The sequence below is a fragment of the Arvicola amphibius genome, chromosome 3, assembly GCF_903992535.2.
Source record: "Arvicola amphibius chromosome 3, mArvAmp1.2, whole genome shotgun sequence".
Taxonomy (NCBI): Eukaryota; Metazoa; Chordata; class Mammalia; order Rodentia; family Cricetidae; genus Arvicola; species Arvicola amphibius.
In genome coordinates this window covers 7,092,357-7,119,239 of record NC_052049.1, presented here as the reverse complement: position 1 = coordinate 7,119,239, position 26,883 = coordinate 7,092,357, and the positions used below count along the sequence as shown (strand labels likewise).

Below are 26,883 nucleotides of genomic sequence, written 5' to 3'. Positions count from 1 at the left end.
GTTCCCCTACAGCTATGCTATAGGCCCAAAGCAGTTCCTTTATTAACCAATGAAAGCAACACATAGACAGAAGGACTTCCTACACCAGAAAGCCACGTGACCAATTGGAGAGAATCTTCAGCTCTGTGCTGACCTTTGCCTTGGTTCTTCATCATGAGGCCTCTTGGTACTGGCCTCTTCTAGAGCAAAAGGATTAACAAGAGGGAGAGCAAGATGGAGGGAGGGGGAATGGGCCTGAGCATGAAGGTGAAAGTCACATTTACAAAAAAATAAATGACTGTCAGGAGTAATGCCTACCTGCCTCCCTTAGTGGGGCTCCAATTCTGGAAACAGTGTGTGCTGAGCAGGGCATCAGCCCTGAGGGCATTGTGGAGGAGTTCCCCACCAAGGCACTGACTGCTTGGTCTGGGAGGTGTGCTCTTAATCTCAGTGAAGGACCATTTGATTGAATAAGGTTGTCTGAGGTGATGCCTTTTATATTTCTGATGTTTGTGTGTATATGTATGTGTGCTGTGCACATGTATGTTCAGGTGTTCATGTATCTATGTGCACCGACATGTGGGAGCCCAGTGCCAATGTCGTGTGTCTTTCCTTGATCGTTCTCCACCTTGATTTTTTGATAGAGTCTTTCACAGAACCGGAAACTCCTCAGTTCAGCTCTGCTGGATCTGCTCCCCTTCTCACAAGGCTGGAGTTACAGGCTGGTGCTTGGCAAACCCAGATCTATCTATACCTGGGTTTTTCAGACCTGAAGTCAAGTCTTTAGATTGCAGGGCAAGCATTTTACTTTCTGAGCTATCTCCCCTGCTCCTGAAATCATATATATATCTCTCTCTCTCTCTCTCTCTCTCTCTCTCTCTCTCTCTCTCTCTCTCTCTCTCTCTCTCACACACACACACACACACACATACACACACACACATACGCACATATGTTTCATGGTCATGCCTACAAATCTCTGGGTGACAGCTTTCATGGCACACTCCTGTATCTGATCTTTGCTTGGAAGCCATTTCACACTTGGGCATAGTTTGCTTCTTAGAAGGCTGACGATTTCCAAAGACCCAGCTTCTGCTATGTAGCAGTTTCCTCTGTTAAGACCCAATGGCTCACCGGGCAGTGGTGGCGCACGCCTTTAATCCCAGCACTTGGGAGGCAGAGGCAGGCAGATCTCTGTGAGTTCGAGACCAGCCTGGTCTACAAGAGCTAGCTCCAGGACAGGCTCTAAAGCTGCAGAGAAACCCTGTCTCGAAAAACCAAAAAAAAAAAAAAAAAAAAAAAAAGACCCAATGACTTCTAAAGAAGGCTCTTCAGACTCAAGTAAACAACTAAAGACTCCCAGGAAGTCCCTGAAACTGACCGTATCACAGCTCATCAGACCCCACAGTCCGATAAGCAGAAGTGACTCAGACCAGACTGGTTGCCCCAAGAGACACTCTCCAACCCGTTGAGCTGTCTACGAGGTACGGTGAGCTCAGCATTCAGCGTTTATGAGCTGTTACTCACGTTGGGGTGGGCTTCTCATGACACAGCTGCCTGTGAGTTATTTCTCATTCTATAAATGGCCTCTCACCCAATAAACTCATTGGCTTGCCCTTATTTTGGTCTGTCATCTGGGGTGAAGAGACACTTGTCCAGTTCTTCCCAGGTACAGTGCCAACTGCCAACTGCTTTTTCTGCTGAAGTGTCCCCATCAGCATCTTCCTTGAAGCAACTGGAGGAAACAGGCAAACCCCAACATTCCAATTTGAAATTCCCCAGTAAAGCACCCAGTAATCTGCTTCCATCCCTGTGGCGGTGGCAGAGAGCACTGCTCAGTGGTGGCTGCTCTAGAAGAGCCCATTCTTTTTTGGTTTTTTAAATATTTATTTATTTATTTATTTATTTATTTATTTATTTATTTATTTATTATGTATACGATATTCTGTCTGTGTGTATGCCTGAAGGCCAGAAGAGGGCACCAGACTTCATTATAGATGGTTGTGAGCCACCATGTGGTTGCTGGGAATTGAACTCAGGATCTTTGGAAGAGCAGGCAATGCTCCTAACCACTGCACCATCTCTCCAGCCCAGAAGAGCCCATTCTTGCATTTCTTTTCTTTTCTTTTTTCTTTTGTTTGTTTGTTTGAGACAGGTTTCTTTGTGTAGCCCTGGCTATCCTGGAACTCGCTCTGTAGACCGGGCTGGTCTCGAACTCACAGAGATTCGCCTGCCTCTACTTCCTAAGTGCTAGGATTAAAGAAAGGTACCACTACCACCAGGCCCATCCTTGCATTTCTCACAGCCTAGGCCTTGCTTTCCTGCAAGCACGGGAAGCATGCCAAGGTTAACCAAGGCTCTTAGCCACTCTCAGCAAAGTCTCTTGTCCATTTCCAAAGCCACTTCCACTGGGGAGGTTTAGTAAAAGCAGCACCTACTTCAGATACCGATAATCACTAAATTTAGCCCCCATCTTAGTGGGGTGAAACCGTAAACATTGTTGTATATTGTGACTGTCAGGTTTCTGCTTCTGGGAGAGGGAGGCCTGGCTGTGTGATACAGCCTGTGTTTCAGGTGTGAGCAGGAGACCCATGCTATGTCATATAAGCCCACGGGGCCACACCAAGAAAGCATGGCTGCTATTTCCCTAAAATAGAAATGTGACAAGTGAGGTGGAGAGAGAAAGAGAGAGAGAGAGAGAGAGAAAGAGAGAGAGAGAGAGAGAGAGAGAGAGAGAGAGAGAGAGAGAGAGAGAGAGAGAGAAATAAGCAAATAAGCAACCCCCCCATGCCTGTCCTGCACGTGGGGGTGGCACTTCCTAGTCGCCTCTCTTCAGCTGCAGCCTATAAGTGGGAACAGATGAGGTGGGAGTGCTCTCCTCAGGTACTTTCCCCAGATACCCTGAAGGTGTTTCCGATTTGTTTCCATTTTCTTTGGAGAGGTGGTTCAGAAGGAATTCTTTTTCTAACCTTGTGATCAAGGGCAGCGGCCTTCACAGGGGCTGGCGCAGTCAGCAGTTTTGTTTAACTTTGCCCTTGTTTTTTTTTTTTTTTTTTTTTTTTTTTTGTTAACTCAGCTTGGACTCATCGGTCCCTGGAATTTGGTTCCTTATTTTCTAATGAAAAATCAAAACAACATTGCAAGAGTAACTTGCAGCAACTGTGGAGTTCGACCCCGAAGCTTGGTGCTCACTCCACTGGGAGAGCTCATCCGGGAACCCGCACTGGCTTTAATTAACTATTCGCAGTGGGATGGGTTTCCAATGGAGCCAGACAGGAAGCAGCTGATGCCAGAAAGCTGCCACTTCCGGTGTTACAGCCCCTACCCCCACCCCCAGCCGCCCCAGAAAGAATTGGTGACTACGACGGGACTTCAGTCATTCTAGGTGGTAACACCTTGGTGGCTTCTTTTCGTTATTCTGATGTTTAAAAGTAAGACATCAGGTTTGGAGAGTGGTTAAAGAGAGTGGGTTAAAGCCCAGTGGTTAAACGCATTCGCCCCTCCTCCTCCGGAGAACTTCTGTTCTATTCCCAGGACCCACTCCGGTGATTCCCTACTGCCTGTAAGTCCAGCTCCCGGAAATCCAATGCTCTTCTCTGTGGGCATCCACACATATACATGGCACACAAACACTCAGATACGTAAATAGAAATAAGTCTTTTGCCGGGCGGTGGTGGCGCACGCCTTTAATCCCTGCACTCAGGAGGCAGAGACAGGCGGATCTCTGTGAGTTTGAGGCCAGCTTGGTCTACAAAGTGAGTTCCAGGCCAACCTGGGCTACCTAGTGAGACCCTGTCTCAAAAAACGCAAAGAAAACAAAACAAAATGAACAACAAAAACAAAATAACAGCAGCAGCAGCAACAACAACAAAAACCCTAAAATATACCTATTGTCTATTTCAGGCAAGTCTCAAGGCAGTATATAATTCCACTACAGACACATCAGACTAGCTCATGAAGGATTCTGTTTGCAGGTGAACCAGCTGTACGGAAGAGCATTTGAGCGTGCCTGAACTGTCTCCAGGCATAGAGTCAGACAGAACAAAACCGTTCTAAATTGAGTGAGTTACACAACAAACATGCCTCAGGCAGCCGTGAGCCTGAGGTAAGGTAATATAGTAGAAGTAGCATCTTATTTCTGGTTCTGTACTCTGGTCCCTTCTGGGCACTAACACTATTTGGAGCTCCTTCTGGAGACTGCGCCTCCTAATCCCCCACCGGGAGAGTTAAGATCAGCATCTGAACGGGATGTGTAGAGGTCCGCTAAGGCATCCACCATGGTGCGGTGGTTTGGCAATGCGTCCCCTGTCGTAGACTGAGCCGTATTTCCTAGAGTTCCCTTTGCTGTGTTCCCAGGTTGGGTGAGATGGGAGGAATGTGCTCTCTAGAGCGGTGGAGCGAGGAAGGCTGGAGCCTTTCTGTAGCGCTCCCTGTGGCACTGCTCTGCCGCCTGACGCGGCAGCAGGACTAACAATCTAGCATTCGCCTAGTGTGCCGCCTCTCTGCCCAACTGTAAGAGTTAAGTTTTACGAAGAACAGCTCTCCGTTTTTGCAAGGCTCCCTCATCATCCCTGCGAGAAGCAGGCAGGACGAGCACCGGCTCTTTTTCATCATCGGGTGTCGCTGACTCACGATCTTTTCTTACCATCTCTCCGCCTTACGTGTCACCTTTGGCCTTTAACATTAGAAATGGTTACCTAGCAACACTTCACCGCCAGCTTGTGTAAATAAGCCAAACCCTCACAACGACAGAGTGCGGTGTGCGCTTCTGTGTCAGGCTCGAGGGCCTCAGTGTCTGAGACTCATCTGGACGCCCGGATGGGAAGCTCTGTGGTCAGCGTTTAGTCAGCCGCCCCTGGGAAGAGTAGAAGGGCCAAACCCAGTGTAATCCCGACTTTGCAGTTAAGAGGACAGATGCAAAGAGCAGAGGCGGTTCTTTGGGTCGCTGAGAGCAGGGGTGGTTCTTTGGGTCGCTGAGAGCAGGGGTAGGAGAACTGTTAGTGACGACTTATTGCACCAATAACACAAACCCAGAGACAGGTCTTGGGGTTCAAGCTGAAGATCAGAAAAGCAAAGCAGCCGACCACTAGAGAGACCTTTCACCTCTGCCAAATCCAGACAGAAAGGGCAGGATCCTGTCTCCATGAATCCTCAGACTCCTCACTCCAGTGAGTTCCTGTCTCTTTCCCTTTATGCTCTGTTCTCCGCTCAGCCATATCACTCCTGTCTCCACCTCCCTAGTGCTGGGATTTAAAGTGTCTGACTCCCAAACACTGGGATTAAAGATGTGAGCTACTACCACCAGGATTTGTTTCTAGATGGATCCTGTGTAGCCCAGGGTAGCCTTGAACTCACAGAGATCCTTCTACCTGTGTCTCCCGAGTCCTGGGATTTAAGGTTTGTGACACCATTCCCTGGCCTCTAGTGGTTTAGCTTTGCATTCTGATCTTCAGGCAGACTTAAAGCAAAGTATCACTAGAATGACTCTTGTGAAGAGCAGGCTTTCCTCGACCAGAAGATGGTCTCTGAGGCACCAGTCCAGTGACAGGATCCAGCTTCTCTCCATCACCACGCTCCTCCAGCCCCTCGTGCCAGGCTCCTCACAGGCTGGCAAACTGTGGAAAGGCAGAGTCCTTAGAATATAAAATCCCATCTATTAATAACAGTGTTATTAAGTTAGAAACTAGAACTGATGCTGGGGGAGCTAAATTTAGCAAACAGAGAAAAATGATATGTAATTAGTCATATCTATTATTTCAAAGACGTGAAACAACACTTGAAAATGGTTTTTGTTGTGTGTTTTAATGCTCCAGTATCTCATGTAACCCAGGCTGGCCTCAAATCCACCATGTAGCCAAGGAAGACTTGGAACTTTTTCTTGACCTCCACCCCTGAGTGCAGGGATCAAGGCAATATACCAATGCTCCTGATTTTATTATGCAGTACTGGGAAATCCAAGCCAGGCTGTGCCTGTCAGGCAAACGCTCGGCCTACTGAGCTACAGGCTTAGCCCTTGAAAATGCTCTTACAGGTTTTGAGTTCGTTACGGTCCATGAATACTAGTCCACTCCCGTTCGTAGGCGTGCTTTCCTCTTATTTTATATTTATTTACTTACTTACTTAGAGACGGGCACACTATATAGCTAAGTTGCTCTAGCTGTCCTAGAACTTGCTATGTAGACCAGGCTGGCCTCAAACTTACAGAGATCCACCTGCCTCTGCCTCCCGAGTGCTGGGAGTAAAGACCTGCGCCACCCCATCTGGCCTGCTTTCCTTTTCTTCACATACTGTCTCTATTTCTGTTTCTTAAGAAAAAAAAGCGAAGAGCTGGAATGCAGCTCGGTAGGTATATGCTGCTCTTCCGGAGGACCCAGGTTTGGTTCCCCACACCCACAGAGTAGCTCACAGCCGGAGTCTAAGTGAAGTTCCAGGGGATCCGATGTCCTCATTGAGGCTTGAAGACTATCAGGCAACCACATGGTGCACATGCATACACATACATACATACATACATACATACATACATGTGTCAGGTCCCCAAGAAACTAGGGACAAATGGCTAACTGTGGTACCTATTAGCATATCAAATCACACACAGGCCTCCTGGCTCACTCAGTACCAATGGCACCTCTCAGCTTTTTTTTTTTTATCATGCCCAGGGACTTGACTTTCCCTCCCCTCCCCTCCTACTACCTCTCTTCTCCTTCCCTCCCATCTCCTCTCATTCCCTCCCTTGTCTAACTTCTCTTTCCTATAGAACCCTACCATTTCAGCCACATTCTCTCTCTTAATTCTGTTGGTTCTTTCCTTTCTTGACCCCTCTCTCTTTTCTCCATTCTTACGTCACCCCCCCCCCTCCTCTCATGGACCCGGTCCATTCTGCTCACTGTATTCAATCTGGACTTTTCCAAGAGCCTCTGATGTTCTCTCCCTCGTATCTGCAATAAGAACCTTCTTAACCATACCATGGAGTGGTCATGTCCTTATTTCATTCAACATGCAGGCAAAACACACACACACACACACACACACACACACACACATTTTAAAAAAGAGAGAAGGGAGGAAAAGTCATATAGTTTGTGTTGTGACACATACCGCGGCCCAGCACTTGGGAGGCAGGAATATCAGGAGTTCAAGGCCAGACAAGACTATAGGGCAAGCCAGGCGGTGGTGGCACAGGCCTTTAATCCCAGCACTTGGGAGGCAGAGGCAGGCGGATCTCTGTGAGTTCGAGGCCAGCCTGGTCTACAAGAGCTAGTTCCAGGACAGGCCCTAAAGCTACAGAGGGCAAATTCAAGGCCAACCTGGCCTTCACACAGGGAGACTCAGTCTCAGAAACAAACAAACAAACAGAGGCTGGAAAGACGGCTCAGCAGTCAAGAGCCCTTGCGGCCTTGCGGTTCTTCCAGAGAACACAGGCTTGGTTCTGAGCACTCACACAGGGGCTCACAACTGTCTATTACTCCAGTCCCAGGGGGTTCACTGCTCTCTTCTGGCCTCTAGGGGCACCAGGCACGCAGACACACCTGCAGGCAAAATACCCATACACAAAGTTAAAAAATGAAAATAAAACAAACAAACCCAAATAAATCTCCCTCTCTCTCACACACACACTTTCTGAGGAGAAAAAAAATTGATTTAGTGGAAAACTGATGAAGGGCACCCTCCCCTCCATTGTGCTGGCTTTTGACAGTTCATAACAGAGGAACAATCCTGTCCCACCTGAGGTGTTGAACGGAGCTCAGGGATCTCTGCTGTGAGTCACCTCTCTTAGCAAAGACATGCCTGCTCTCGGGGCTCTTTTTGTTTGTACCGTCTAGCTTGTCTTGAAGACGGGGCTGCCCAGAGCAAGGTCACAAGCCTGCACGCCCATCTTCGCGACTGCACAGAAAAATTAACACAGTTTCCTTGCCTTTGTTTGGGGATGTTGGGGGAAGGTTGGGGCAACAGGAAGCTGCTACCCACTCCATCTTCTTTTCTCGGGGTTTTCTTTCACTACTTTCCTTCCTCCTTAGTGACCCAAGTCACATGAAGAGAACATGGACATGGGAGTTAAGTACACAAATATAGTAGCTTATTCCTTGACATAGCCTGATTGTGATTGACAGCCGAGAAGCACAGGTCCCAGCAGACAGGCACCGGGCAGCATCCCAGGCTCCCCTCCCTGTCTCCTCAGGCCCTTGCTTTTCTCCTATCACCTCTCTTCCCACCCCGCCCTCTCTTGCCGCCATCCCAGAGCAAGCCCCTTCGCGGTCACTGCAGACCCCGATTTCAGGTCTCCTCCTTTTCTTCCTCCTCCCCTGCTCCCTTGGCTTGGACTTTCCCCCGGAATACAGGTCACCGGGCCGCCCGTCACCGCGTCCACTTCCCGTGCTGGACGAGGCTCCTCCCTCCCTCTGCACGTCCCTCCCCTCGCAATTAGCTCCAGAGTGTCTGTCTCCCGCTGCCTGCCTCTTTCTTCACCACCAGACAAGGTAGGTGCAGGTCGCTGGGGACCAACAAGCCTGCTGGACCTTGTGTGTGGGTTTGCATTGAAGCAAAGGGTTTTTGCTGGTGTAGAGGTGAGACACTTTCCAAGTCCGTTTTCCAAATGAACTTTCATGACTGTATATTTGTCCTTGCAAAAAGACAAGGACCACACCCTGATCCAGACCTAGGCAGCCACCCTTTACTTATGAGTATACTTTCATGTAGGTGTTCAGATGTCAGCTTTTAAAACAGCTGAGAGCCTGTAGACCAACTTGTGTTCCCAAGGAAACTTTCTCCCTCCCCTTAAATACTATTTTTAGGCCGGGTCTTTTGATTGTATGGTTTTTGTGAATATGGAACCGTGAACAAACAGCACCTTTGCATCAAAATCAGTACCCACGTCTGGAAGATCTGTGCTGCGAAGAGGTGCTGTCATATGAGAATCCGACATCCTAGATGGCGGGTCAGTCTTGCCAAGACAGACAGTGCGGTTTTACACTGCATGGCCACTGGGTCTGACCCAGGCTGAAGAGACTGGCTGATGCAGTTTATATCCACTTGCTGACAGAAAAGGCCACCTGTTGTTTTCAGAGCCCATTTAAAACAGGAGAGTCAGAAAGGAGCCCTGTGCACGCACACACGCAGGACAGCCTGCTGGGCCTGCAGCAGAGAACAGGCCAAAGGCAGGGCTGTGATTGGCATGTTTAAAGAGGTTGCTACGTGCCTCTTACCTTAGCTTTCTATCTACTGCCATCCAAACAATAGACCTCTTGCAAACTGCTGGCACAGTCAGGAAAGCTAAGTACTTGGAAGAGGGACAGCAGAATCACCTAAGGTTAAGAGTTGGCTCTGCCTTCCCCCGGGCAGGACTCAAAATCAAGAGCAGTGGAGTTTCTGCAACATTTGACCTGGCAAACTGCCAAGGCCTCCCTGTTAAACACCAGTTTTCTACAAAATCAAATGCATCCTGAGCCCTGTCTTATGATTCTTATTTGTAAACATTGCTTTTGCAATCCTGTTTGTGCCTTCAGCTTGGTGAACTTTTTTTCCCCCCATTTCTTTTGGTCAACTTCATTGTGTGATCTGACTTCTGAGCTACACACATCCTTAAATATTACGAAGTCAGGAAGCTCACATTCCGACATGGTTTACTGACCGGTCTGACTCCAGGGGGGACGTGATACTGAGTTCTGCTGCTAAAAGACTGTTTCCCACAAAAGGTTTCTCCAGGCAGGTGTAAAAATAAACATGTTTTGTGTTTGTCATGACAGAGGAGACAGATGTCCTAGCTGGCTCAACAAAGTCAGAAAGTGCAGACTTATATCTAGTAAAGGAAGACCCCAGAGAGGTGCCTGTGAGAAATGAGGCATGGGAAGCCCTTGGAGGAGATATGGGAGTCGTTAGAGGGACTGATGGAGCCCTTGGAGGGGCTTATGGAGCCCTTGGAGGGATGAGGGAGCCCTTGTAGGGATGAGGGATGTAGGGATGAGCTCTTGGGTGGGCTGAAGAAGCCCTTGAAATTTGCATATCACACCTACAACAGGAATCCTCTTTGAGTCCTCCCCCTCATTTTTCAAGACAGAGTTTCTCTGTATAGCCCTGGCTGTCCTGTACCTCACTCTGTAGAGTAGGCTGGCCTCAGACTCACAGAGATCTGCCTGCCCCTGCCTCCAGAATGCTGGGATTAAAGGTGTGTGCCACAACTGCCCAGCTAAACGAGTAGCCCAGGCTGGCCTCAAACTTCTGTCTTTGCCTTCTTCAGCAAATCCTACTGGCATTCGAAACCACAAGTGACTTGTTTTTATTTTTAAAGACAGGGTCACTAACTAGCCTAGGCTGGCCTCAAGTTCCCTGTGTAGCAAAGGACAACCCCAACCTTGCTCTCCATCCCCGCAGTGCTCAGATTACAGGTCTGTGCCACCATGCTGTATTTTGGGAGATCTGGGGATTGGAGCCCCAGCACCCCACCAGCTGAGTGATACACCCAGCCCACCTTGTCTTTTGGCTGGTAATTTACAGAGGAATTTGCCTGTGGGAGGCAGGCTTGTAGGGGCAACGTATGTCCTGCTGCAAGAGATTTATACATTTGCAGTGCCTTCCGTGAATGTTTATGGGGAAGCCAGAACTTTGTGCTGCTAGCCACTGTAGCTCTGGCCAGAGGCGTAATCATCAGAATGTCCTCCATAGGGAATGTCCTTATATTTCCTGGTGCCACCAAGAGCTCCCTGAGTTCTGGAGGCTCTGCCAGTGGCAACTATGGGCCTGATCTAAGGGTGTGTCCTCAAACACACAGTTAATGAGCCTATCCCTATATGGGAGGTACAGGAACCCTCCCGCTCCCGTGCAGAAGAGGCCTTGCTTCAGTGCAAAGTGTCCTTCCTCTTTGGCTCACTCTCTGGTTCTTTGGAGTCCAGCCCTATTCTGTGTATCCGAGTCATTTTGCAATTCTAGGTCATGGGTAACTGGTAGACTGATAAATTTCTAAATTACATCCTGCTTGTTACACAATTAATCTCCTTCCTCCCTTCCTTGGAAAGAAAACTTGTATCCATGTGAACTTCATCCCACCTTCATGGGGGGGCATGCACTCCAGCCAGTTAGAGCATCTCCCCCTTTCTCTCCCGTCACCCCAGGTGCGAACTTATAGTGAGCTATGGATGGGGCAGAGTGCAGAATGTTCTTCACACAAGGTGGCCTTCAGGAAAAAATTGCATAAACGATCATAAGTGAATGTAGCCAAAAGCAAGGACATGAAGGAATGCCCTGGTATGTCCACAGTATCTTTGTGGTAAAGGCAAAGGCCTGGGGAGAATATTCCTGGCTCTTTTCACCACAGGACCAAAGATGATAAGGTATAGCACCAGGTGCATTACCTTGCTTAAGCTGATTGTAAAGGTCATCTTGCGTTTTTCTTGCTTTAGTAATAAAACTGAGAAGTACTTTGTGCTGCCCTTGAGCTCAGAAGCCTAGAGTCCCATGGTTTGTCCCCACTCAGATCCTTTGATTCTTGAAACTAGCTAGTCTCACTGTCCCTGAGTGAGTCTAGTTTTTATGTCTGTATGGGAGTGAGGCCTTTACTTTATCCTGAACTCTGTCTTATAGAAAATGTGTTATGGGACAAAGCAAAAATCCTGCAGATAGACCCAGAAAACATGGGCTGCCAAGGGTCAAACGCACCTTCCCGATTCTTAACCTGGACCCCAACAGGCCAGACCGTGGGTAGAAGCTGCCTGCTCTGTCCAGAATACATTTGGCTCCTGCTTCACAGGCTGGGCTCGGGAGCTGAGACCATGTGAAAGAGCCGGGCAGGACTCCAGCCTTCCACACATGGCATTCTTGGGCCTATGTTGGCTTTATCCCATTCTGTGGGAGAAAAACCTTGGCACTCCTGGATGTAAAAATTCCTTTTGTAATTGGAGCTCAAGTCAAAAGAGCCCGTTACCAGTTGCCTTGGAGAGGCTAGACTCTCCTGGGTCCTCACAGGCGAGCACAGGTAAGAAAGCAGCTCCTGGGACCAGTTCCTTCCTTCTTTCTCTTCTTTTGTTTTGAGATAGGGTCTCTCACCCAGGCTGGCTTCCATGCCAGCTTGTAATCCTCCTGCGATCAAACACCATGACCAAAAGATAGCTGGACAGCAAAGGGTTTATTTGGCCTTCACATCACCATTCAACGCTGAGGGAAGTCGAGGCAGGAACTCAGTGCAGGAGCCTTGATGCAGGAACTGAAGCAGGGGCATGGAGGAATGCTGTCTACCAGCTTGCTCCCCTTGCCTTTCTCAGCCTTCTTGCTTGCTTCCTTCTGTCTTGTTTGGAAGATTTCCCCTCTGCCCAGAGCAGTGTATAGGGTGCTCTTTTCCTGACTTGTTAGGATGATTGAGAACCACAGATATAGGCCAGTATCACCTTCCCGCAACCCTATTATGCGTCTGTGTTTTTTGAGACGGGGTCTCATTATGTAGCTCTGTTTGTCCTATAACTCAGCATGTAGACCAGGTTGGCCTCGAACTCACTGAGATCTGCCTTGTGAGTTCAAGGCCAGCCTAGTCCACAAAGCAAGTTCCCAGGACAGCCAGAGCTTTTACACAGAGAAACCCTGTCTTAAAAATCAACAACAATGAAAAGAATGTTGTTTCTTCACTAATGTGTGGTAGTGTGTGCACATCTCCCTGTGACTTTCTCTAGGACACAGGACACACATCTAGTCTATGTTGTTTCTTCTCCTTGTATGAAATATCTGACTTTTTATGGAGTCTTTTAATAGTTTTTTGTTGTTTTCGAGGCAGGGTTTCTTTGTGTAACAGCTCCAGCTGTCCCGGAACTAGTAACTAGTTCTTGTAGACCAGGCTAGCCTTGAACTCACAGAGATCCACCTGCCTCTACCTCCCGAGTATTGGGATTAAAGGTGTGCACCGCCACTGCTCAGCACCTTTTAATATGTGTGTGTGTGTGTGTGTGTGTGTGTGTGTGTGTGTGTGTGTGCCAGTCTGGCCTCATGCTCAAGAGCACTGATCATTTGTATCTCCTGATTAAAGGTATGTATCACCACACCCTTTGCCTTTTAATCTTGTCATTCATCCTAATTATTTCTTAGTAACTTTATTGTTTTCTCTATAGTGAACATTTGGAAACTTGTACTATCTAAGTAGAGAGACTAGGGCAACCTTGAACTCACAACCCACTGAAGACTGATGAAACAGAGGCTATCTCCCCTCCTCACCCACCACATAGGGAAACAAGTCCCAGATATCCTCATCTGTCTCTGAAAGATAGGATCCTGCCCTGCTGCCACGGTACCCTCCCTCACCCAGCATAGCCGCAGTCCTTCACATCTTCATATCTACTTAATGTTCAGTTTTCTGTAGTTTTATTTATTTTTTTGTTTTTGTTTTGTTGTTTTGTTTTTGAGACATTTCTCTGTATGTAGCCCCAACTGGGAACTCGCTCTATAGACCAGGTTGGCCTCAGATTAATGGAGATCTGTCTGCCTCTGCCTTCCGAGTGCTGGGGTAAAGTGTACTCGGCTTGGTTTTATTCCTTAAAAAATGATTCACTATCTCTCTGTGTGTGTGTGCCTGCGTAAGTTTATGTGCACTGTGTGCATATTGTGTCCCAAGGGTCAGAGGGCCTCAGATCTCCTGGAACTGGAGTTCCAGGTCACCTAACCTGAATCCTAGGAACTGAACTCAGGTCCTCTGCAAGAACAGTCAGTGCTTTTAGGCACTGAATCATCTGTATAGTCTGTTGACCAAGGTTTCTGTCCCATAAGACCGCATAGCCATTTAGTCCCAAAATCAACACACGGAGGTCTACATTAATTATAAACTGATTGGCCCAGTAGCTCAGGCTTCTTATTAACTCTTATAACTTATATTAGCCCATAATACTTGTCTATGTTAGCCATGTGGCTTGGCACTTTTTTGATGAGGCAGTCACATCTTGCTTGCTCTGTGTCTGGCTTCCTCTGTGTCTGGGTGACGACTGCAGACTGAAACTTCCCTCTTTCAGAATTCTCATTGCCCCGCCTCTACTTCCTGACTGGTTGGCCTGCCTTTACTTCCTGCCTGGCTACTGGCCAATCAGTGTTTTTTTTTAAACACAAGAGACAGGGTACAGACCATTGTCCCACAGCACCAGTCCCACTTTTTTTTTTTTAAATTCCTGAGCAGTTAGTTAAAGTAAACTGAAATTTGATAATCTTTTTCCTTGATGATAGTATGAGTTTGAGGTCTCATTTAAGAAATCAGGCCTTAGTCCAATGTTAGGAAAGATGTCCCCTGCATGTGCATGGAACAGGCTAATTCTGCATCCTCTGCTGGATTCCGAGTCTTGGAGTGTGATCTGTGCTGTGCAGTGAGGGGTCCCTGTGACTTGTTTTCTCAGCTGGGCCACTCCATGTGACTGTTATTCCTTCCCTGGCCAGTCTGTCCTTCCCATGTGGATCGACTGTGTCTTGCTGGCCTCTGGGTTGACTCTACAGAACCCCACTGTGCCTTTCTGTGCACCTGACACCTTAGTGGACAAACAAGGCTTAGGGTGTCTAGAACAGTGTCCTGTTGTCCTCTCCACCCCGTTCCCACCTCTCTGTAGTTCTGTGAGCAAATGAAGCAGCTCTGCTCTTCCACAGTCCCCCTCCTTGGCTCCCTGGACTTTTACCACTAATTCCAGATGGCTTATGTTTTATTTCTTTGTGCATGTGTCTGTGTGTTCACATGTACAGGTGTATATGAGAGCCCCAAGACAACCTTGGGGAACATTCTTCAGGTGTGAACACCTTTTACATTTTATTTTATTTTTTTATTTTTTATTTTTTATTTTTTGGTTTTTCGAGACAGGGTTTCTCTGTAGCTTTGGAGCCTGTCCTGGAACTAGCTCTTGCAGACCAGGCTGGTCTCGAACTCACAGAGATCCGCCTGCCTCTGCCTCCCGAGTGCTGGGATTAAAGGCGTGTGCCACCGCCGCCCGGCTACATTTTATTTTTTTAAATTTGTTTTTTACTTCCTTTCCACTGCTCCTCTGAGCACGACCCACGCTTCCTTCTGTGTTATTCCTCTCTCTCCTTCTTCCCCCTTCTCTCTCTCTTCCTCTCCCTCTCTCTCTTTTTCTCTCACTCACATCTTGGCTGTGTATGAGCCTGGTTTAGAACTCTTCAAAGATTCAGGATTTAATGTTCTCAGTTTCTTCTGTTGTTTATCTCTTTGAAGGATTTGTTAGATCTGAATGTACGTGTGCTTTCAAAGTAATCACACAGAAATGTTATCCTGAAGGCGACTTTAGCAGGAGGTGGCGCCTGTGGGAGAGGAAAGGTCACAAGGGCCCAGCTCCTCTTAGGATTTTATGAGCACTCTCGTAAGAGACTCCAGAGGACTGTCTGTCCGCTCCTCCCATGTGAGGACACAGGAGGGAGGTGGTGTCAGAAAGAGTGCCTGCCACAGACAACAGAGTGACTGCCACTTTGACCACGGCTCCTCGGTCCCTCAGTCTTCAGGACCATGGGCTCCTCGCTCCCTCAGTCAGCAGGACCATGGGCTCCTCAGTCCCTCAGTCTGCAGGACCACGGGCTCCTCGGTCCCTCAGTCTGCAGGGCCATGGGCTCCTCGTCCCTCAGTCTGCAGGACCATGGGCTCCTCGGTCCCTCAGTCTGCAGGACCATGGGCTCCTCGCTCCCTCAGTCAGCAGGACTATGGGCTCCTCAGTCCCTCAGTCTGCAGGATCATGGGCTCCTCGATCCCTCATTCTGCAGGACCACGCCATTGCTTTTAATCTGCTGTATTTTGTGACAGCCTAGGGGGCCTCATTTCATGTGTCTCATTGGGGCGGAACTCATTTTCACTCTGTCTTCCTGAATACTTGCAGTGTGGACTGGACAGTTCTCTGCAGTGCAATGTACTGACTTACTGACCTAAGTATGTACGGCTTCCATTGTAGCTGATTTCTAAACCCTTTGAGTTCTTATTATGTTCTTGTTATATTTAGCGAATTAGTTTTGAGACATGGTCTCTCCCATGGTCTGCCATGTAGCTGAGGATAACCTTAAACTTCTCATCCTTCTGCCACTACCTCCTAAATGCTGGTCCAGTTACCAGTCAGGGTAACTGCTCAGGGTCTGGACCAGGCATGTTCAGGCTATCTGTCTCTTATTCAAGGACTTGAAATAAAGGTTTGCATGAATCCGTAAACACTAGGCAATGTTATTTAAAACAAAACAACAGAACAGGTCGGCTCCACCATCAAGAGTGGCAGTAGAGCACAGGGTTGAGAAAGCACCTGACAACTCTGATCATGGCGTGGGCCTTCTTTTTGTAGAGTTTGAGAGGAGGGAGTGTTTAGTCAAGGGGGATGATTTGGGTGGTCTTATATTTTGTGTTTGTTTTAAGACAGGGTCTTACTATGTTACTCTGGCTGTCATGGAACTATGTAGATCAGGCTGGCCTTGAACTGGAAGAGATCCTCCCTCATCTAACTCCCAAGTGCTGGGATTAAAGGCATGTACCGCTATGCCTGGACCTTCCTTTTTCTTTCTTTTTCTGTGTGATTCTCTACTTCAGTTTTTAAGCTCTGTAGTCTTTTCTTTATTGTGCACATCTCTTCCCACAATGTACCCGATTTTAATCATATGTATGCTCAGTAGTGATTAGGCACAAGACGGCAAACCAAGGAATCTTCCTAAAAGTTCTGTTAGAAGATAGAGCTTTACTGCAAATGCTGCCCCCCACCAAACCAGTTGAAACCAGACCAGCCTCTCCTACTGTAACATAACTGGAGCATGACTGAATAGAATCTAAGTATGAAGACTGTAAGGAGAGGAGAAACTTATTCCATTGTTCCGAGGGGCTATGCACACAGCTTGATGCCAGGGGGAGTCTTGGTTGCTGTGTGCCTTGTTCAGAGTGGGTATGTGTGCACATATGTACAGGGAAGGTTTCCAGGCTGTTAGGTGTGCTATCAGAAGGGAGGTGTATGCCTATCTCAACCTGAGTGGAGTCTTAAGTTGTTATTCCCCGTGCTTGCCTGACTTGGCTGGTTTCCGGGTGCACACCACACCTGGCTTATGACAGGGATCTAACGTTGGGTTCCATGCACTCTAGCCGGTGCTGTAGGAAATCCTATAGCCAGTAGCCTTTAAGTTACCCGCCCACTTGGGCGTGGCCTCTAATGCTATTTATGCCAATGTAAAGCTCATCTGGACTTTTTTTCCCCCGGCTGTGGGATTCGGTTGCTGTTTTCCGTTCCAGCAGAGGATTCTGATTTGTGAGTCTACCCCTAAATAAATAACCCTCTATTATTATCAGTTCTGAGTTAGTGTGGGATTTCTTCTAAGCATCCTTCTTCAGCTGAGTGCTTTAGTAAGTGAGTTATGTTTCCAGTTTGGTCTTTCATCAAACTTGTAACATTTACATAACATATTTGTAGAGATTTATACCAAAGTTACTATAGGGAAAGTTTGTTCATATCCGTTTGAAAAGACTGTCCTGGCCAATGCTTCATGAGGGCATCACCTGTGTATGTCCTGATACAAAACCATCAAGGGACCAATCTGTTAAACAGTCCTAATACTATGAATTAATTGTCTCTGGAGATGGCAGGCTCACTAAACCCCTAGGTGTCTCTTAATCCAGTCAAATTCACAGTCAACATCAGCGGACACACCACCAAGTTATTTCAGAATAAATGTCACACAGGAGTTAGATGTTTTTCTATAAATTTTGATGATAATTTATCTAGTATAGATTATCTTTAGATCTGTACCAGTCAGCATGTAATGCATATTTTATTTCCTCTGTAGCCTGACATCAAGACCCCAATGGCTAATGAAGCTAACCCCTGTCCGTGTGACATTGGTCACAAGCTAGAGTATGGTGGCATGGGCCAGGAAGTTCAGGTCGAGCACATCAGGGCATATATCACCAAATCCCCCGTGGATGCAGGCAAAGCTGTGATTGTCGTCCAGGATATATATGGCTGGCAGCTGCCCAACACCCGGTATGTGGCCGACATGATTGCTGGAAACGGATACACGTACGTATGAAGTTCTCTTCTTTGCTTCAATTCATGTGAATCTCTGTGGCCTGCTTTGTTCCCTTCAGAAAGACAAACCCAAAAGCCTAACGCAGCCTGAGCTGTATTCTCGTTTACGTGATCTGTTTCCTTATCTCAGTCATGGGAACTGGGAGCTATCCTTTGAAATTTAACACTGACCTGATGGAGCCAAGTCTTCCCAACAGGATCCCTGGGCATCAGGTCCCCAGTGGTATCTGACCCTACAGACGTGTTGGACAGAGGGTCCCCACAAAGGGTTCCACCCAGGCACAGGCCAACACACCTGTGCACACTCAAGCACCCCAGCCTAAGGGTGGGTTTCACAGGTCTCAGTGGAAGGTGACTCAGAACAAAAGAAAGTCACAGGTCAAGGCACTTTTAAAAAAGTACGTGGGTGGAACTATCAGGTAGGTGAGTTCTAGCAAAGCCTGCTGCTGTGGTGTCACTTGATAGCGCTTAGAGATTGTGTCAGTGGATGCTACTGCCCTGTGACTGCATTCCAAGGTGATTTAGCTGACAGTCACAGGGTGTTGGGTCTGACAAAGACGGTGCTGAGTAGATGAGGAGGCTGAAGACACCCAGGGGACCTGGGCTCTGGACCTGCAGCACCCCGAATTCTCCACAGTGGTGAAGCTCCAATCAGTTTACTAGTCTAGCGCCCCATTTTGCATAGGTGAGGTGGCTTCTTTTCTGGGAACTTGAGTTCATAGTCCCCAGAAAGTTGGAAGTCCAGGGTGAGCCTGTCTTCTTCCCCCACTGAGCTTTGATACAAACCAACCTAGGGATGAAGAGACGACCTTGAGGAGAGTGGGCCAGTTTCCAGGGGGAAGTCTCTAAATAAACCTCTAAAGCCCACGTGCAGAGGGACCCTAACCCTTGCAGCCGTCCTGGGTGGAAGGGATAGCACCTTCCCCATTTTACAGATTGGGAAGTCCAGGCACAAAGACAGAGGCTCTTAGTTGCTCTGGGTGAACTGTAAGCAGCTGATTGAACAGGATTAGGGTTTACAAGGCCCTGACCTTAATTACTCACCGTCAAGCAATCTGGGGCTGGGCAGTGCTCATTTCTGTCTGTTTGATCAAGAATGCGAGGCTAGGGACTGGAGAGATGGATCAGTGGTTAAAAGTACTTGATGACTTGATAGAAAACTCAGGTTTGGTTCTGAGGACACACATGGCAGCTCACAAGTGTCCCTAACTGTTACAGGGGATGTGACACCTTCTTCTGGCCTCTGCAGGCAACAGGCATGTACATAATACATGCAAACAAGCATTCATGCACGTACAGATAAATCATAAAGAACGCGAGGGCTGACAGTGGTCAGTGATTTGCCAGGGTCTCACTACAGGACAGGGGTTACTGAGATGTGAACCTGACCTTTCTGGCCCAGGCCCTGGTGCTCTGCCCAGCTGTGCAGCGGAGGAGGGGCTGGTCCCTTGAATCACAGCCACAGCCAACTCTTTACTTTGGGAGGCTGTGGCCCCGGCTCCATCCCTCCTGAGTTGACTTCTAGGAGAATGGTAGGGACTCCAATGTGCAATCCCGTCTCTTCTCTTCGTAATATCCATGCTTTCCAAACTGTGCCAGTTACCCATGCCGGGTCCTCAGTCATTTGATCCTCTCTATGATCTGTGCATGATGAATATATGTGTATACGAGTGAGTGTTCGTGCTTACCACAGCGTGTAAATAGAGGGCAGAGGACAACCTCTGTTAGTCTTCCCTTTGCTTGTTTACTTTTTCTCTGGCCTGTTCTAGAACCTGCTGTGGACCTTATTCTTGGGGCAGGAAACTGTTTGGTAGCCTGTGCAGAGGCAGGGGTGGGGGTGGGGCACATTACTTGATCACGGTGACTAGTCATATTTCTCAGGGATGACCTTTGGTCCAAGCTAGTGTTCAAGGCCAGGACAGTCCGGAGCTGGCTGAGAACAGCTAACTTCATGGAGGAAGGAAGGGTATCTGAGGGTACATACCCTTGCCCACCAGTCCAGGCCTCCTTCTGTACCCGAATAGCTCTTGAGAAGTGTCCCCGCTGGTGGCTGGCTCACTTGCTAACGCAGTATCTCACCCAAGCTGCTGGAAGCCTGTGTACCTGCGGTTGTGGAGTCTGAGGCAATCTGGCCTGGCTCCAGATGACCTTTATGTACTTAAGGGTGGCTTCATGGCCCAGGTCCTTTCTTCCCTCTGCCTGGGATTGGCAGCCTACCAGGGCACTAATTAAGGCAACCTTCATAAGCCTGGACAAACATTGAGTTGGCGTGATCAAAGGCTTATTCATGTTCGTATTTTACAGAACCATTGTTCCAGACTTCTTTGTGGGGCGAGAACCATGGGACCCAGCTGCTGACTGGTCCACCTTCCCTGAGTGGATAAAATCAAGAAATGCCAGAGAAGTCAATCGGTACGTAACACGGCCCAAGGAGGAGGTGGGCTTCACCAGACTCCCCCCGCCCCCTGCCGTGGGGTAGGTGTCCTTTGGCCCTTGACAAGTCCTTCCAACAGTACAACAAAAGAGCTGGGCTCTGGCAGGCACACAATGAGCTGTGAATGGAGGCTGATAAGCACTCCTGGCCCCACTGCCCCAGCAAGCATAGCTGCTCACCAGCCTTACAAGGGATGAGTTCAAAGTCGGGTGTCCACATGGGTGCTTGTTTGCAGGCATTAGGACACTTATCCCAAGTGGATCAGCAGTTCAAAGAAAGATTGTTTATAGAACCAAGGAAATCAGCTGGGGGCTCAAGTAGCAATTGGCCCATAGCGTAAAGGTATCCCCAATTCTCATTCTTCCCTGGCTGCTCAGCCTCACTCCCTGTGTGCTGGCTTCACCCTCAGGTTCTCACCTCAGAGGCAGCCCAGTCTTCCATAGCCTCTTTCCCAGCAACCCGGAGAGCACCATGTTCTGTCCCTCCCCCTCCCCATCCCCCAGGTTATGACTGGTTCTGCATCCTGCAAACCCATCATTCAGGCCAGGAGACTGCTCTTCTCTGGTTGGTCAGGTATAAGCCACAGACTACTTGCAACCAGAGATTTGGTTTACCCCAGTTTCCACATTCTACTATGGAAGCAGCTTCCCGAAGGTTTTATAGTAACAGAACCAAGATAAGTTCTAAACGAAGACAGTTTCCAAATACATTGGTGGAAACAGTAATTAGGTGGCTGCAGCAGAATAAAGAAATCTCGGCTGTAGGGCCCAGATGCTATCTTAACAGTATTCTTAGCTCTCTGATTGGTGGAGAACAGGGTTTTATTGAGTTGATACATTCCAAAGGTTTTTTTTTTATCTGTTTATCAGTATGCTAGGCTCAGCTTTATCTGCTAATTACAGGCCTGAGGGCCAGCAGAGGTGGGCAAGAAATCAGGATAGGTTGTAATTAGGCTCTAGGCCGTGGCCTTCCACTCCCCACAGGGCTCCCGCTCTTATTTTAAGCAGGCTGTCAGCCTTGCAGCTACAGCTTCTTTCTGGAATTCTTATTCTCACCACTAAACAAGAAAAAACAACAACAAAAACAAACAAACAAACAAACAAACAAACAAAAACCCAGGGTAATCCGGCCACCAAAACCCTGAAGGTTCCTGAATCAGCCCTCTCTTTCCAACGCCCTTTCTTTCTGTTCTAGAGAGGTCGAGGCTGTCCTGAGGTATCTGAAACAAAAGTGTCATGCCCAGAAGATTGGCATTGTAGGCTTCTGCTGGGGGGGTACCGTTGTGCACCACGTGATGCTGAGATACCCGGAAGTCAGGGCGGGGGTGTCTGTTTATGGTAAGTGCCCAGTGCATTTTACTCAGTGAAAGGAGGGTGGCTGCAGTACAAAACACAGTGGTGTGAGGTAAGCCAGCTTGGCGTGGCTTTCTGGATCTGAAAACAGAATCAGGTAGGTGGCTCAGTTTGTATAGTTCTTGTCCTGCAATAGAGTTCCTGAATTTGGTCCCCAGAACCTATGTTAAGGAGGCAGAGACAGGTGATATTTTTGCTTACTGGGCACTTTGTCTAGCCTACTTGGTCCTAGATCCCGTCTCGAAAATCTAGGTGGGAAGGCTTCCCAGGAACACATCCAGGGTTCCTGACTCCCACAGACACGTGCACCTATGCACCAGCAACAGTAAATGCAAGTGCATGCAAGTGTGTGTATGCGTGTACACACCCACAAAAAAAAAGCAAAGTCCACTTTAAAGTGCAAACTGCAACTTTCACCCCCTTCTTTTTTTCTTTTGGTTTTCTGAGACAGGGTTTCTCTGTAGCTTTGGAGCCTGTCCTGGAACTAGCTCTTTAGACCAAGCTGCCGTCATACTCACAGAGATCGGCCTGCCTCTGCTGGGATTAAAGGTGTGTGCCACCACCGCCCGGCTTCACTTTTTTTAAAATTAGCAAATTTAAAAATTTTGTATGGGCATGTTACGTACATGTCTGTGCACCATGTTTGTGCCTGGTACCCATGGAGGCCAGAAGGTTGTCAGTCACCATGGGGTGCTAGGAATTGAATCTGGGGTCCTCTGGAGGAGCAGCTGGTAACTGCTGAGCCATTTCTCCCACTCCAGCTTTTACAGGTTAGCCAGAAGAAGACAAGTTATTCTAGCCATGATATAAAACTCTGTATCTGTTGGCAGAAGCAGCAGTAAGCGCACAATTTAAAAGCATCCAGACTAAAATATGTCAAAATGGAAGATGACTGCTATTTTGAAGTTGTAGTATAGCAAATGGGCTCCTTGAGTTGGCACTACTCACACCAAAAACCACACACACTTGTAATCCAGTATTTGGGAGACTGAAGCAGGATTGGAAATTTCTGCCCAGTATGAGCTATATAGTGAGAGCCATTCTCAACCAACAAAACAAATTCAATAAATCACCAGTTGGCCTCATACACCAGGCCAAGAGTGTGTATGGGTGAATCGGAAGGTTGCTTCTGGGTGCACGTCTCTCTGGCGCCACCTGCTGATTGCTGTTGTGTGAGTGGAAGGTTATGGCAGGAATTGGGCACGAGACATCCACCAATGTCCAGACCCATGATGTGGCTTTGCCAGAGTTGGGCAGGGAGTTTGGCCATCCTCCTGTGGCTTGCTGCCTTCTGGAGAGGAGTAATGGGGAAGAGACGCTGTGTGCTGTCACCCTGGCAGGAAGCAAGAAGTTGTTTTTCTCACACCTTTTAAAATCATGATCGTGTTTGTGCGCAGTGTGTTGGGGTCTGCATGCAACGCCTGTGTGAAAGCCAGACAACTTTATGCGGGTTCTGGGATCAAACTCAGGCCTTAGGCTGTGTGGCAAGCGAGTCCTCTGACTAGCCATTTCCTGCCCAGTCTTCCAGCTGGCCATGGACGGGCTTTTACCCCCATGCAAACACCTGGGGGTTGCCCGGGCCTGGCAGTCAATACTTTGTACTTGGATGGACACTGAATGTCATACAATGACCTGAGGAGCATCGGGGTCTTTTTGGATTAATATCCTGCTCCAAGGCTGCTGTTCTCATGAATAAAACTGTCTAGTTCATTGAAACCAGAATAAGTGGGGCCTATATAGAAATTTCTAGGGCAATGGTTTGAAAATTATGACCTGACCGACTTAACAGCCACCTCGAGAGGGAGCACCTCTCAGATTGCTGTCCTCAGATACTAAGCAGCCCACAGCAGTTTGGTTCCTGATGAACAAGGCACAGAGTACGAACAGTACAAAGGTTTGGCTAGTCAGCTGCACTTTCCCAGTTCATAGGTCAGGCTCCTGTGGAAATAAACCAAGGGCTAGGAAGATGGTTAATGCCGGGAGTACTGATTGCATATCCATAAAAACCCGAGTCCAGATCCCTGGCAGCTGCATAAAAATCTGCTGGGGGACAGTCCCTCACCCCCACACAGACAGGTTCCTCAAGACCACTGGTCAGTCTAGAAACCTCTGAGCTCTAGGTCAATGAGACCCTGTAGCAAAAAGCAGGATGGAGAGCAACACTGCATACACACGTGCACAGACCAGACCCCACGTGGACGTGCACAGAAACACACGCACGTCCACCTCCCCCACCACACGGAAATTTTTCTTTTCTTTTAAAGACAAGGTTTCTTTGTGTAGCTTTGGAGCCTGTTCTGGCACTTGGCTCTGTAGACCAGGCGACCTTGAACTCAGAGATCTGCCTACCTCTGCTGGGATTAAAGGCTTGCGCCACCACCGCCCGGCTGGAAATCTCTTAATACATGCTTTTCTTTGTTAAAAACCACACCAAATCGAGGCAGCTTTCTGTGGCAGTCAATCTCCCTCAACTCTTCCCAGGCATCATCAAAGACAGTGAAGATGTTTATAATTTGAAGAACCCGACGTTGTTCATTTTTGCGGAAAATGATGCCGTGATCCCACTTGAGCAGGTGAGTGGGCAGCCTTCATAGCGTATCCTGACACTTAAAAGTTCCAAAGAACGCATTCATCATTGTAACTGTTTCCAATGATGAAAACTTACTAAAGACTGGAACTTGAGCCCAGATTGGGTCTGTTCAGAGTGAGAGCTGAAGGAAATGTTCCTGACACCACCTATTCACTGAGAAGGAAAGGTCCCTACAGTAGGCCACTGGTACCATATAATGACATATATGACAAGATAAAGCCCAGGAAGTTGATAAGGAAAGTCTAAGTTAAAGCAGTCATTTGTAAACCATTCTCAACAGTCCTCAGCTTCAGATCAGTTGCTTTAATTTTACTCTAGTGTGAAAGTAACATATAGAAGGCCAAACTTCAGCTCTTTTCCTGGCAGAGGCTACTCCTGTATAAGGTCTCATGATGTTGATAGCTGGGATAAAGAACATCTTACCAACAGCCCCATGGTCACTAAGGAAACCAGCAAGTCTCATTGTGCTTTGCTATGCTAGACTGTCAGTAGGGCAGTTGTGTTGAATGCCTGCCCTGCCTGATGCTGTAGGAGACTGCACCCAGCAGGCTTCATACATGCATCCATCCTTTTTAGACTAAGGTCTCATGACAGAGACCTGGCTGGCCTCAGGCAGAGATCTGCCTGCCTCTGCTTCTCCGCTGGGGATAAGAATGTCCACCACCAAGCCCAGTGAACTTTTGATTTGTTGGGTCTCAGCCCCAGGCATAATGTAGGAGCTTCTGTTAACTGGTGTGCCACCAACCTTACCCTGCTCTGCAATTCCTCTGACAGAGGCTAGGAACCGTGAGTCAGTTCAGCAGCTGTGGACCCTGTTTACTGTGCAGTGTGTCAGCTCAGGGTTAATGTCACACCATCTCACCTTTTTTTTTTTTTTTTGGTGCACTAGGTCTCCGTGCTGACTCAGAAACTGAAAAAACACTGCATAGTTAATTACCAAGTTAAAACATTTTCTGGGCAAACTCATGGCTTTGTGCATCGGAAGAGAGAAGACTGCTCCCCTGCTGACAAGCCCTACATTGAGGAGGCGAGGAGGAATCTCATTGAGTGGCTGAACAAGTACATGTAACAGTACTCAAGCACAGGGCAGCTGTCATTCAGATTTTCTTGGGAATAATTAGCCATCTGATTTCTTACTTTACATAAAATATAGGGATCTTAAAATTCTTCTGAAACACAAATACAAAAGAAACTAAACTAAAAGATACTTAACACGCAATAGAAAAATTTTTCTTTTGGTTTTTCAAGACAGGGTTTCTCTGTGTAGCTTTGGAACCTTTCCTGGTCTTGTAGACCAGGCTGGCCTCGAACTCATGGAGGTCCGCCTGCCTCTGCTTCCCGATTGCTCGGACTAAAGGTGTGCACCACCACTGCCCGGCACAATAGAAATTTTTTTTTTTTTTTTGGTTTTTCGAGACAGAGTTTCTCTGTGGCTTTGGAGCCTATCCTGGAACTAGCTCTTGTAGACCAGGCTGGCCTCGAACTCACAGACACAATAGAAATTTTTAATAAATGTTCGGTACCCGAAGAACTCAAATGATGGTTTAACTGTAATTATTAGGGGGAATCTGGGTCCATTCAGGGAGCAGCTACGTTTTCAGACATGGCCTTACATTGTTAGTTGAACTCTGTTAAAACAATTCATGTGCAAAGCCAGAAAGATCACGAGTCACCAACTAGGTGGGTTAACCCTCCCTGATGCTGTGGGCTTTGGGGAAAGCTCAATGCCTCCCATATGCACTTCAGTGTGAGTGGTGTGGATTGCTTTCCCACAGGCCCAATTATTCAACCTAATAAACTGATGTTTTTAAACTTTATGAATTTTTAGCTTCACTTTTAAACAAACACTTGTGTATATGCGCCACTATGTGTAGAGGTTAAAGGATAATGCATGGCAGTCTTCCCACCACATGGCACATGCAAGGCAGCAACTTTTAGCCTGAACCATCTTGCAGGCCTTCTTTGACAAAAAATGGCAAGCTAGCTAGCATCCTGCTGTGTCATACACTTCCCTCAAGCACTGGTATTTTTTGTCCAAGACCGGGCTAAAAGTGTCCATTAAACAGGTGGCGGTAGAGGGCAGAGTTCATAGTCTAAGTCTGCAAGGAACAAGGCTCCAGATGTCAACAGTGTTCTGTTTTTCATGGGATCCATTGAAACAGTGAATGCCAGGTTACCGGGTCTGGCTTAAGCATTATGCCACACCAGCCACAAAAAGTACCCGTGTTTCAGCTGCCCTCAAAGCATATACCAGAGGGACAGCACTGCCCATGCCAGTTCTGACTGGCACCTGAGCTAACTGTGGCCACTGTTCAGCATACTAGGGGCCATGTGAGAGTCTCCAGCACTGGTTTCATCAATCCTACAGTGCTTGTGCAACCCAAATACTCATGCCAGGACTACCCCCCTGCTTCCTGATGGGTAGCTTATCTCATCAACTGTGAAGCAAAACCCATGGTTAACTCTGCGGATGAAGGATGCTTTAAGACACCTGATCAACACGGAAGCTGTGAGGTTGTACCCTGCACTGAG

General features: G+C 47.8%; 1 protein-coding gene across 3 annotated transcripts; it reads left to right on the top strand.

The window, feature by feature from the left end:
- The first annotated feature begins 8,318 nt into the window (after positions 1-8,318).
- On the top strand, positions 8,319-25,578 carry Cmbl (carboxymethylenebutenolidase homolog). Of its 3 annotated transcripts, none has more exons than XM_038322411.1 (6): positions 8,319-8,456; positions 17,734-17,966; positions 20,280-20,387; positions 21,604-21,746; positions 24,243-24,334; positions 25,241-25,578. In XM_038322411.1, exons 2-6 carry the CDS (start codon positions 17,752-17,754, stop codon positions 25,418-25,420), a joined length of 738 nt encoding a protein of 245 aa, XP_038178339.1. In that variant the 5' UTR covers positions 8,319-8,456; positions 17,734-17,751; the 3' UTR covers positions 25,421-25,578. The 3 variants fall into 3 exon arrangements, with proteins under 3 accessions (XP_038178339.1, XP_038178341.1, XP_038178340.1); XM_038322413.1 differs by having other exon boundaries at positions 8,417-8,543; XM_038322412.1 differs by lacking the exon at positions 8,319-8,456 and adding an exon at positions 17,153-17,198.
- Positions 25,579-26,883: the final 1,305 nt, after the last annotated feature.

What these genes read in the sequence shown, in the direction of transcription:
- Cmbl (XM_038322411.1), top strand. Translation starts at nt 17,752, where the DNA reads ATGGCTAATGAAGCTAACCCCTGTCCGTGTGACATTGGTCACAAGCTA. An exon ending in GGCGGGGGTGTCTGTTTATG is followed by an intron (nt 21,747 to 24,242) that starts GTAAGTGCCCAG and finishes AACTCTTCCCAG; the next exon opens with GCATCATCAAAGACAGTGAA. An exon ending in CCGTGATCCCACTTGAGCAG is followed by an intron (nt 24,335 to 25,240) that starts GTGAGTGGGCAG and finishes TTGGTGCACTAG; the next exon opens with GTCTCCGTGCTGACTCAGAA.